This window comes from Rhinoderma darwinii, chromosome 2, assembly GCF_050947455.1.
Source record: "Rhinoderma darwinii isolate aRhiDar2 chromosome 2, aRhiDar2.hap1, whole genome shotgun sequence".
Lineage (NCBI taxonomy): Eukaryota > Metazoa > Chordata > Amphibia > Anura > Rhinodermatidae > Rhinoderma > Rhinoderma darwinii.
Genome location: NC_134688.1, coordinates 256,667,729 through 256,681,244, shown reverse-complemented (window position 1 = coordinate 256,681,244; position 13,516 = coordinate 256,667,729). Strand labels below are relative to the sequence as shown.

General features: G+C 39.4%; 1 protein-coding gene across 3 annotated transcripts in view; it reads left to right on the top strand.

Annotated features, from left to right (window-relative positions):
- Positions 1-13,516, top strand: part of CSMD2 (CUB and Sushi multiple domains 2) — an 897,842-nt gene that overhangs the window by 855,915 nt on the left and 28,411 nt on the right. For all 3 annotated transcript variants that reach the window (XM_075853183.1, XM_075853184.1, XM_075853185.1), the window contains 2 exons: positions 4,519-4,701; positions 7,754-7,930. In XM_075853183.1, coding sequence (XP_075709298.1) covers positions 4,519-4,701; positions 7,754-7,930 — 360 coding nt within the window. The remainder of the gene's footprint in view (positions 1-4,518; positions 4,702-7,753; positions 7,931-13,516) is intronic.

The following is a 13,516-nucleotide window of genomic DNA, read 5'->3' as shown; positions in this document are numbered from 1 at the left end:
AATATAAGTGAAGTATTGTGGAGAAATGTATAACTTTTCATTATACAAAGAATAACCTTTATCTGTTGAAACCATAATGGCCATTTAAGCTTTAAAGGGGATCTGTCACTAGTTTATTAATGTTCTATCTCCTAACTAATCTAATAGTTGCTATGATGCTCATAACTACAGTGTAATTTGCATTTTTTTTTAAATATGCTAATTTGGCTGTACTTGCCAAATCGGAGGTGGCTCCTTCTTTTCACTCTGGGCGGTGTAATGTTTTCAGTATGAAGCTGTACAATCAGCGTCATACAGTTCTCCGCTCCCCAGCCCAGAAACACAGCATGATCATGTAGTATACACCTTCCATTCCCGACTGTGTTTTTAACTGGTGATACCTCCGGTTATTTCCCAGCTAGACTTAGAAACAAATCTTTCATAGGGCACCAGAACCACTGTTCTAGGTGGTCCACAGCCCGAGAAATAGCTGCTTGAAGTGATCCCCCTTCCTTCCAGCCTCAGTCGCCCACGCTGTGTGAAGCAGCTTCATGCTGATAGGACAGAAGCTGTGACGTAGCTCCACCTCAGGAGAATAGCTGGTGGTGACACCAACTTGTCAAGTATAGGCTCATTTGCATATTAAGAAAAAAGCTCATAACTTTTAAAATAATAAACTTTCTGGGACACAATTTTCACTAGCATTATCAGTGTGGCAGCACCTATTAGATTAGCTAGAGGATGGGGCATTACTAAACTATTGACAGATCCTCTTTAACTGTACAGGACGAGAAGAGGATCATACTATTGAATTAAACAACATTTATATTTAACTTTGCTTCTTTCTAGTTTACCATGTAACAATGATTTTTACCTCTAATTCTCAATTCCTGGGATGTCAGGCACTTGAATAACATTTGATATTATATTACAAAAATGTGACGTAAACCTTAATGCCAACAAGTTAAGTTTAATATTAAATACCCAAAAAGGTTTCAGTGGAGTTTTCCAGAAATATGGTAGAACATTTTTTGAATTATACCCATTGCTTAACTACACAGCAATAGGCCTAAAATTGAATCCCCCTTCCAAACTATTCTCATAGCCAGGACTTCTTAGCCTGCAGTGTTTGATAACCTTGAAACATTATTTGAATTCTTACGTCTGTGTTTCTTTCCTCTACGGTATGTTTTTTTCCCGTCCCTCGTTTTTATGAATCTGCCCTGCAGTTTTATGTCACAACTCATAAACCCTGGATCTTTATGGCCCGTGTTTTAGGCTGCTGTAAAAGGAAAAGAAATCAGTTAAGTGTTTTAGGAAGATTAATGTGAGTGTTGGAATAAGTATAGGTGATTAACTCTTGCAGTGCTAGGCCTAGCGACCCTCAGATAACAGGTATTTTAAATCGATCAAAAAAACTATTTTCATGACACTATAAAGTACATAAATGCTGAGCGGAATAAGTGCTGACAAATCTGCGCTAAAACCATGATCCATTTTCCTATGCTTTATTCTGTCAATTACTGGTCACTTTCCGTATTTTATAGTAGATTTTGCATTTGCTAACCTCTGACCTTTGCTTGTTATTTTCACTAATTATTCAGTTCATCCTGTTTTTATGTTCATCGAACTGCTGATAACAGATCTGTTATCTGTAATGTGTATCTCTATACAGTACTTTCAGTGCACAATGTTGTCCTTCTGTAAATGGGCTATGGGACCGATTATCTCATTAAGGAGGGAATCACACCCAGCGTTTTGCGGCGTTTTCATTGGCATTTGTTACAGCATTTTTTTAGGTAAACTTTAACGTCTATAGTAAATGATTGAAAAGGAAACATTTTTTCAAAACTGCATGCTCTGGGTATTTTTTCAAAAGGGCATACTCTGGGTATTTCTTCTAGCTTTTCTCTTAGGCCAAGATCACACACAGTTTTGATGCAGTTTTTGGCTCCGTTTTTTGAGCCAAAGCCAGAAGTGGATCCAAAAGATCTAAAAAATATTCACCGATATATGCTGTGAATGTCCTTGAGTGATGCCCTTCTTTCAAAGTTACATTTTTAATTAGACATTTCTTATTTATATGCCTTTTTGAGAAAGCTTTTAGGCCACGTTCAGACGTGGCGGAATTGCTGTTGAATTCCGCTGCGGACAGTCCGCAATGTAATTCTGCAGCAGCCGTTTTTTCATTTCTTTCTATACATTTTTAAGAAACTTAGTTCAGACGTTGTGGAAAATAACTGTGCGGAAATTAGGCTGCAGTGCAGAATTTTCCCTCCGCAGCATGCTCTTTATGTTGCGGAGAAGCAGCGGAATTTCACTGCAGATTTCAACCTTTGCAATGCAAAAACTGAAATCTGTGGCAAGTCCGCTGTGATATCTGCAACGTCTGAATTATCTGTCAAATATGCAAATGTTCGTGCAGATTAGTTGAGTAATTGCCCCAAATCTGCACCAACATTTGCAGCGGAAAAATTCTGCCACGTCTGAACGTGGCTTTAGACAAACAATAACATAATCCGTTGCAGCACCCATAGGCGTTGGCACTTAGCTTTTCCATGCACCTGAATGGCAAAATTTAATAGTTGTGTAGTGATATATCACCCAGCCCCATATCGGTGTTTAATTGGGCATATTTACCTTTCAGAATTGTTGGGCCACAGCTTATTTGGAAGTTGTAATGTCGGTTATACTGACTGTCAAGTCATTTTAAGGGCATGACCACACGTGGCGGATTTCCTCCGCAACTGTCCGCATCAATGCCGCACAGAATCTGCGTTGCAGATTCTGCTGCGGATCTGCACAAAATGTGCAGTAAATTGATGCGGACTAGCTGCTGCGGACTGCGGTAAAAGTACTTCCCTTCTCCCTATCAGTGCAGGATAGAGAGAAGGGACAGCACTTTCCCTTGTGAAAGTCAAAGAAATTCATACTTACCGGCCGTTGTCTTGGTGACGCGTCCCTCTTTCGGCATCCAGCCCGACCTCCCTGGATGACGCGGCAGTCCATGTGACCGCTGCAGCCTGTGCTTGGCCTGTGATTGGCTGCAGCCGTCACTTAGACTGAAACGTCATCCTGGGAGGCCGGACTGGAGACAGAAGCAGGGAGTTCTCGGTAAGTATGAACTTATATTTTTTTACAGGTTGCTGTATATTGGGATCGGTAGTCACTGTCCCGGGTGCAGAAACAGTTACTGCCGATCGCTTAACTCTTTCAGCACCCTGGACAGTGACTATTTACAGACGTCTCCTAGCAACGCTCCCGTCATTACGGGAGCCCCATTGACTTCCTCAGTCTGGCTGTAGACCTAGAAATACATAGGTCCAGCCAGAATGAAGAAATGTCATGTCAAAAAAGCAAGACGCATCCGCAGCACACATAACATGTGCATGACAGCTGCGGACTTCATTGCGGAAATTAGAATCTCCATTGAAGTCAATGGAGAAATTCCGCCATGAGTCCGCCACTGCTCCGCAACAGACAGAGCATGCTGCGGACACCAAATTCCGCTCCGCAGCCTATGCTCCGCAGCGGAATTTTACGCATCGTCTAAACGAACACTGCTAAATTAAAGTGGAAGTCAATGGACAAACGGCTCCGCTGCGGATTAACGCTGCGGAGTGTCCGCAGCGGAATTTAAGTGAAATTCCGCCACGTGTGAACCCAGCCTAACAGAGACAGATTTTCAGCAAGTTTACTGCTAATGTTCTGTTTATAGGATGAACTAATACTTAATAATTGCTATTTATTATAGATTTTAGTTGCATCTCCTATACATATGTTATGAAAATATATTAAAGGGTTTGTCCCACCATTAAATATTACATTTCTCTATTATATCACTCAAAAATATAAAAAAAATCCAAATTGAATAATTAAAAAAAATGCTCCTGTTTCTAGATATTGGTGTTACACACTTGTTAAAGCGACCCCTGGTGTTCTTTTAATCACTCTCAGGACGTCTACCTATGGTGTCCAGTGCTGGTGAGAAGTTGATTCTAGCTTACCGATTCTTTTTAGCTGCCTGCACAGTAGCAGGAATTACTCCACCGCCTGTGTACAAGAAGATTCGGTCTGTGGAACTGAGATTTTAGGCATGTGTGACCACCAGCAACGCACGTATTAGGTGGACGTGTTGTGAGGAAATATGGGGGCACCATAACAAGTATGTAACAGCCAATTCGAGACACAGGAGCATTTTTTTTTATGTCTCCAACTGAAAATGTTTTATATGTTGCAAGATCTAGTAGAGACATTGAATATTTCATCATCCACTAATCAACAAAAGCATTATACCTTATTTTTATATATATATATATATATATATATATATATATATATATATATATAGTAATAGTTATATAAAATTGGGTATACACAATAACGTTCAGCACACGTATCTTGGTGAAATCGAGAAAGAGACTTCAATGTCTTTTCTGGAGAAAAAAGTCATAACTGGGCTTTGAAAAATTGTGATACTCACTCAGCTATAAGTTATCGTAATCCATAAAATAAAAAATGTATTTTTTTTTATTGCAGGCGGGAGCTCAAGTGAGTGTGGGGACCCGGGAGTGCCATCCCATGGACTTCGACAAGGCAATGACTTTACCATTGATAGTGTAGTGCGGTTCAGTTGTGAAGCTGGATACATCCTGCGGGGGTCTGCAGAGAGAAAATGTCTGGTCAATGGGTCGTGGAGTGGATTCCAGCCAGAGTGTGAAGGTACTTTCATTGCTAATGTTTTCTTTTTTTTCTTTCCTTTTATTTTGTTATATGACCTGTCTGAGCAGATAAATACATTCTAATGTCTTCAGTTAACATCAGAAATGAATAAATATTATATTATATAGAATGAAGTGAATTATTATACATCCAGGTTTTTTTTTTTTTATAATTACACAAAATTAAACAATATAGGTAAAGGCTAGGTGAAACAGAAAAGCTAGGGTGACCACTATTGCTGCATATTATGGTATAAACAGCCCCCCACTAGCATTGCCCATGTAATAACTGGCTCAGAGTAAGGTCGCTTTCACAAGGCAATAACATGGGTGCATTTTAGCGTCTGTGTTATGGCCGCAATACCCCAATCTCATTCTGTACTAATGAATACGGGATAACTAATCTTAGATGGAATCAGTAGAACTGCGGGAGGTCTGAGTATTCTTGCTTTTATACGAATGCTAGAATTGCCTGCTCTATGCCAATGTGATAGCTGCCTTAAAGGCTATGGACTCCTTTGAAGACTTTTTTTCTTTTACTAAAACAATGTATTATAGTATTTAGTGCAACTTTGTAATTGTTTTTTAGTTAAACAAAAGAATTAACTTTTTGAGATACAGCTTCAATGTATGCTGGATACATAGAAGTTGTATCTTGCGATGAAACCCGAATCCGTCAGGTCAGCGGGAATGCTGGCTTCGGTGACAGCGGGTCCTGCGTGTTTCTGACACGCACAATCCACCTGTTATCAATTACATCTAAGTTATGATCAATAACACTTGGATCCTGGGTGTCATAGACACGCAGGACCCCTGTCACTGAAGCCGTCAGTCCTGCTGACCTGAAGGATTCGGGTTTCAGCGCAAGATACAGCTTCTATGTATCCAGGAAACATACAAGCTGTATCTCAAATAGTAAACATTTTTTTTTTTAATAAAACACAATTGCAAAGTTGCACTAAACAACTTAATACATTGTTTTAGTAAAAAAAAAAGTCTTCATACGTAGGTCTCCATAGCCTTTTAAGTTGTCTTATCATAGAACGCCTCTTTCTTATTGGAGCTGCCACTACCAACAGCAAATGGGGAAAACTGCAGCCAGACAGTTTGTAGTATAAGGACGGTTTCACACACAGCAATTGGCAAACTTTTTCCTTGGTTTTTTTGGCGTTTATTTTTTTTGGGGCTTAAACGCTGAAGTCACATATTAGTTAATAATAGAATATAAAAATGTTTTAGATGGTCTGTTCTGTGGTCGGGGCCTTTTTAAAAACACAGCATGAAATAAAACAATTTCACTAAAAACTGCTGAAATGTTTTACATACTTTCTTAACACAGAACAAAAACCTTGTAAAGGAGGCCTTACATGGCGGCCATTACAGAGTGGCTCTCCGCTTAAAATGACAGAGCAGAGGGGCTCGAGCGTGGGACCCTACTTTATGATGTGCATATGTCATAATAAGCTCTTTAAAATATTTATGGTTATTTTATTCCATTAGGGTTTGTAAGGGCCTGTTCACATCCATGTCGGGTTCCGTTTGGGGTTTCCATTCAACCTTTCCGTCAGGGGAACAGATGAGTGAAAAGACGATTCTGTTTTAGTTGGTTTTCATTTGTTTCCCTTCCGTAAAGTATTAATTTTTTTCCGCTGTTGTTTCCATTAAAAAAACTGAAACTTTACGGAAGGGGAACCAACTGAAATAGAAGAATTACCATTGAAATCAATGGTAATGCAAACAGAAGCTATAGTTTCCATTCGACTTTGCATTCATCTGTTCCTCTGACGGAAAGGTTGAACGGAAACCCCAAACGGAACCCGATGCTAATATGAACAGGCCCTTACATGTCCCAGATTTGTTACAGAACTGTCTGCAGCTGTTCTATCCATCTGAATAGGTCTTGCAGAAATCCATCCACATGCTGCATAAATTTCTGCAACAAATCTGCCGCATCTGAACATACCCTGTAGTGCATATATAATGGGAGATATTAAAAACTGCATAGGAAGATTTAGGGAATGTACAGAAAATTTAAATCTATAAATGCAAGCCTTTAATATGTTCAGGAAAATCATGTGAGAATTGTATCTTGAGTGAGATGAATTGCAGCTATATTACCTGTATATCTGTAATAAAAAACAGATAAGGGAGAATACATATTCATAACAACCTTATAACGCATATGGACATCAAAGAAGGGAGTATCCCGCGTGAGACACTCCCTTATTATGAGCCAGATTGAAGAGTGGCTAACAAAGAGTTGTTCTCACTCTGGCGAGCTCGACACATCACCTACGTATCACATGGTTGGCAATGCATTTTGAGTGGCCGGCATACAATATTACATCTTTCCTGCATTTCACCCTGCTGTTCATTGGCGGCCCCATTGTAAAAAAGTGGTGACTTGATAAGAGACTATTTAAAGGTGGCTTCCCAAGACAATATCACTCTCAATAGGCTTAGACATACTGGCTCAGCAAAAGGCTCAATAGTATATGCAAATAAAACGCTATGCATTTTTTTTTTCATGTTGTCTAACATTGATATCCATATGTCTAGAATAAAGATTTGTAGATGTGTGTTACATGTGTTTTCTTTTCCTAATATATGGCTTACATTTTTACACCGAAAGTCTTTGTCATACAATGGGAGAAGGGACATACTGTATATCTCCTGACAGATTTGCCTCTATCAATGTCACTTTGCAGAGGTGGGAGTGGATTTCCACACCCCATTTGCTTTAGTTCTGTGCCTGCAGCAGCTTTATAATAATAAAAAAAAGTATGCCTTATAAATCCATTCCCTCCCCCTCCAGTTTCCAATTATTGTCATCATAAGCGTATTAGAGGAAATATATCCTTTAGTATGTCACATTGCAAGAGTTAGATTCGAATCAGTCAAGTAAGACATTCGCCTTTTGTTGTTAGAACAGCACAGAAAAACATAAATCCACAGAATAACAAAAAACTGATTCTCCCATCAATACAAGTCAAAAGAAAGAGTGATACGCAAGATATAATGTTGTACTTTTTCTTTACTGTTGTACCTTGCAGTGGTTTCATGTGGTAACCCAGGAACCCCCAGCAACTCACGAGTGATATTCAACGATGGTCTAGTATTTTCCAGCTCCATTGTATATGAGTGTCGCGAGGGCTTCTACTACAGTGGACCTCTGAGAAGGGATTGCACAGTCAATGGTACATGGGCTGGAACTGCTCCTGAATGCACAGGTAATCCAAGCTTCCTGATATAAAGAAATGTTCCTATCTTCAAATAGCAGAAGTTATAGTGACTTGCAAAAGTATTCACCCCTTGGTGTTTTTTATGGTTTTTTGCATTACAACCTTAAATTAACCCCTTCTCATTGTGGTCACTTTTGACCTTTCTGACAGAGCCTTATTTTTTAAATCTGACATGTGTTACTTTATGTAGTACTAACTTGGGAATGCTTTTACCTATCCAAGCGATTCTGAGATTGTTTTCTCGTGACATATTGGACTTTATGTTAGTGAAAAAATTTAGTCGATAAATTCAATATTTATTTGTGAGAAACACCAAAATTTTGAGAAAATGTGCAAAAATTAGAATTTTTATAAATTTAAATGTATCTGCTTGTAAAATTTATAGTAATGCCATACAAAATAGTTACTAGTTAACATTTCCCACTACTTTATGCTTGCATTGTTTTTTGGACGTCCTTTTATTTTCTAGGACGTTTCAAGGCTTAGAACTTTAGCAGCAATTTCTCACATTTTCAAGAAAATTTCAAAAGGCAATTTTTTCATGGGCCAGTTCAGTTCTGAAGTGGTTTTGAGGGTCCTATATCTTAGAAATCCCCCATAAATCACCCTATTTTAAAAACTGCACCCCTCAAAGTATTCAAAACAGCATTCAGAAAGTTTCTTAACCCTTTAGGTGTTTCACAAGAATTAAAGCAAAGTAGAGGTGAAATTTTAAAATTTTTTTTTTTTTTTTTGCAGAAATTCATTTTTAATTCATTTTTTTCTGTAACACAGAAGGTTTTACAAGAGAAATGCAACTTAATATTTATTTCCCAGATTCTGCAGTTTTTAGAAATATCCCACATGTGGCCGTAGTGTGCTAATGGACTGAAACACCGGCCTCAGAAGCAAAGTGGCACCTAGTGGATTTTGGAGCCTTCTTTTTATTAGATTATATTTTAGGCACCATGTCAGGTTTAAAGAAGTCTTGTCATGCCAAAACAAAAGAAACTCCCCAAAAAAGACCCCATTTTGGAAACTACTCCCACCAAGAATTCATCTAGGGGTGTAGTGTACATTTTGAACCCGCAGGTGTTTCATAGATTTTATAAGAATTTGGACGTGAAAATACAATTTTTTACATTTCTCCAATAAGATGTCGTTTTAGCTTAAAAAAAAAAAATTCCACAAGAAATAAAGAAAAAGCCGCCCAATATTTGTAAAACAACTTCTCCAGAGTACGTTAATAACCCATATGTGGCCATAAACTGTTGTTTGGGCACACGGCAAAACTTAGAAGGGAAGGAGCGCCATTTGGCTTTTGGAGCGCATATTTTGCTGGATTGGTTTCTCGGCACCATGTCGCATTTGCAAAGCCCCTGAGGTACCAGTACAGTAGAAACCCCCCAAAAGGGACTCCATTCAGGAAACTACACCCCCTGAGCAATTAGTCTAGGATGTAGTGAGTATTTTGACTCCACAGAGAGTGGGGTGTTTCATAGTTTTTATTAGAATTGGGCAGTGAAAAAAAACTAAAAATGTTTTCAATAAAATGTAGATTTAGCTCAAAATTCTTAATTTCCTAAAAAATAAAGGAAAAAAAGAACTCCAACGTTTGTAAAGCAACTTCTCCAGAGTATGGAAACACCTCATATGTTGTCATAAACCGCTGTTTGGGCACACGGCAGAGCTCAGAAGGGAAAGTGTGCTATTTGGCTTTTGGAGCGCAGATTTGCTGGATTTGTTTCTTGGCACCATGTCACGTTTGCAATGCCCCTGTGGGACCAAAACAGTGGAAACTCCCCAAAAGTGACTTCATTTGGGAAACTACACACTTTGAGGAATTTATCTAGTGGTGTAGTGAGCATTTTTACCTCACAGGTGTTTCGGAGATTTTATTAGAATTGGGCAGTGAAAATAAAAAAAAGACGTCCAATAAGACGTAGATTTAGCTAAAACATTTTTCATTTTCTCAACAATTAAAAAGAGAAAAAGCACCCCAACATTTGTAAAGCAATTTCTCCTGAGTACGGCAATACCCCATATGTGGTCATAAACTGCTGTTTGGGCACAGAGTAGGGCTCAGAAGAGAAGGAGCGCCATTTGGCATTTGGAGTGCATATTTTGCTGGATTTGTTTCTGGGCACTATGTCGCATTTGCAAAGCACCTGTGGGACCAAAACTATGGAAACCCCCAGAAGTAACCCCATTTTGGAAACTACAGTCCTCAAGATATTCACCTAGGGGTGTAGTGAGCATGATAACACTGCAGGTGTTTTGTAGAAATTACTGTGCACTCGATGTTGCAGAGTGAAAATGGGATGTTTTCTATAGATCTGCCAATATGTGGGGCCCAGCTTGTGCCACCATAACAAGACAGCTCTCTAATTATTATGCTGTGTTTCCCGGTTTTAGAAACAATCTACATGTGGCCCTAATCTTTTGCCTGGACAATCGACAGGGCTCAGGAGTGAAAGAGTACCATGCGAAATTGAGGCCTAATTTGGCAACTTACAAAGTATTGGTTAACAATTGCAGAGGCTCTGATGTGAAATAATAAAAGAAACCCGAGAGAAGTGACCCCATTTTGGAAACTACACCCCTCAAGGCATTTATTAAGGGGTATACTGAGCATTTTCACCCCACAGATCTTTTCCATAAATGATTGCGCTGCGGATGGTGCAAAGTAAAAGTAGCAATTTTTCCCAAATATGCCATTTCAGTGGCAAATATATCATACCCGCTTTTGCCACTAGGGACACATACCCCATAAATTGTTAAAAGGGTTCTCCTGGGTATGGTGATGCCATATATGTGGAAGTAAACAGCTGTTTGGGCACGCTGTAGGGTTCAGAAGGGAGGGAGCGTCATTTGGCTTTTGGAGCGTGGATTATGTTGGTAGTAGTTTTGTTTGAAGTTTTACTGGTATTTTAGATTATAATGTATGGGCATATGTAAGCTGGGCAGAGTACATCAGGGGCATAGTCAGGTGGTATGATAATGGGGTAAAATAATCCATAGATGTGTGTTACGTTGTGAAGCAATCCTTTATACACAGGCCAGAGTCGCACTGACAAATGTCATTTCTTATCCCCCTTTTGGTCCGCATTCTGCACCTTTGCAGTTTGGAGAATTTTGCTAGGAAGTGTTGTCCTGATATAATACTGGCACCCTCGCTTCCAGGAGATATGTTTGGTCCCTCCCCTTCCTGGTTCCCTAATTTTAGTGTATTGATAAATCACCTCTTGAAACAGAAGAAATGTTCCCCTTGGGCCTTCACAACTGCATATTTTTCTTTCCTGACTTATTGGTGCCTTAACTTATTTTTTTCATAGACGTAGTGGTATGAGGGCTGTTTTTTTGCGGGACGAGCTGTAGTTATTATTGGTACCATTTTGTGGTACATACGACTTTTTGATCACTTTTTATCCTATTTTTTGGGAGGAAAGGTGACCAAAAAACAGCAATTCTGATATAGTGTTTTAGTTTTTTTTATATAGCGTTCACCACGTGTCATAAATTACAATTAACTTTATTCTGCGGGTCTGTACAATTTCGGCGATACCAAATTTACAGAACTTTTTTATGTTTTACAACTTTTTGCACAATAAAATTACTTTTGTAAAAAATTTATTTTTTCTGTCGCCATGTTGTAAGAGCCATATTGTTTTCATTTTTTTCATCTACGGAGCTGTATGAGGGCTTGTTTTTTGTGAGATGAGCTATGGTTTTTATAGGTACCATTTTTTGATACATGCGACTTTTTGATCACTTTTTTAAAATTTTTGTAAGACAAAGTGACCAAAACAAAAGCAATTCTGGCAGTACTTTTTAGTTATTTTTTATTTGTTCACTGCGCAGAACAAATAACATAATATTTTTATAGTTCAGGAGGTTACGGATGCGGCAATACCAAACACGTATGATTTATTATTTTTTTGTTAACAAATGACTTGATAAGGGAAAAAGTGTCTATTTTGTTTTATTTTATTACTTGAAACTTTTATTTTACTTTTTACAACTATTTTTTTTACACTTTCGTTTTACACTTTTTTTTAGTCCCACTAGGGGAATTGAAGGTCCAACTGTTTGATTGATGTTCTAATACATTGCAGTGCCTATGTAGTGCAATGTATTAGAAATGTCAGTAGTTCACTGACAGCAAGCCGATCAGGCTCCGCCTCTGAACAGGGCCTAATTGGCTTCTGTAATGGCAGACAGGAGGCCGTTGTTAGGCCTCCTGTGTCCATAGTAGAAGTCGGAGACCCTGCCATCGCATGGCAGAGCTGCCGATTTGCTACAAACCACTAAGATGCAGCGATCACTCTCGATCACTGCATTTAAGGGGTTAGTGGCAGGGATCGGAGCTAGTTCCGGTTCCTGGCTTTACAGCAAGGTGTCTACTGTAACATACAGCGGACACTACCTGCTTCTGAGCCGGAAGCTGAGCCGACACCATTTTGACGATGGAACCGGAAGCCTTTTAGGCTCGCCTCCGAGCGTGGCATAGGAGGCTTCCGTTGCTGGCAGACCGGGGGGCCAGTATTTGGCCTCCGGTCGTCATTGCAGCCACCAGCAACCCAGCGATCACGTTGCTGGGGTGCCAGTGGCTAGAAAACTACTTAGATGCTGCGATCTCTATAGAACGCAGCATCTGAGGGGTTAGTCAGCCGGATCTTGGCCGTTACATCAGGGTGTCAGGTGTAATATACAGCTGGCACCCGGCGGTGATGGTACGGGCTCCGCTCCTGAGCCCGCACTATCACCCGCGATATAATGGTACTATGCATTGCGAGAAGCCCTGCCTGACAGTGCCGTACATATACGGCGGATGTCGGGAAGGGGTTAAAATAGATTTTTTTTTTGGGTGGTTTTTACCATTTGATTTACATAACATACCTACCACTCTGAAGGTGCAAAATAGATTTTACTGTGACACAAACAATAATTAAGACAAAAAACAGAGATGTTTAATGTGCAGAATTGTTTACCCCATGAATGTTAATACTTTGTGGAGCCACGTTTTGCTGAAATTAGAGAAGCAAGTGTCTTGGGGTATCTCTCTATTAGCTTAGCACATCTGGACACTGAGATTGTTATCCATTCTTCCAGACAAAACTGCTCCAACTCCTTCAAGTAAGGCCTTATTCACTTGGCCGTGTTCGGTTCGTGATATACGGACCGCATGTCAGACGAATTTCCCAGACCAAACACAGTTCAAGGAGCCGGGCTCCTAGCTTCCTAATTATATATGGCGCTAGGTGTCCCTGTTTTCAGTACGTGGAAGTTTTGGTTTGCATCACACATAGCGATTCCCATGATGCCCAAAAAGTTTAATTTTAGTCTTATCTGACCAGAGGACTTTCTTCCATGTGTTTGTGGAGTCTGCCACATGCTGTTTGGTGAACACAAAACATGTTTTCTTATGTTTTTCTTTATACAATGACTTTTTTCTGTCCACTTTACATAAAACCCAACTCTGTGGAGTGTACAGCTTGTAGTGTATTACAATGGACAGATACTTCCATCTTCGCTGTGTTTTTTTTTTTTAGCTCTTTCAGTGTAATCGTTGGTGATATGATTAATGCTGGACAA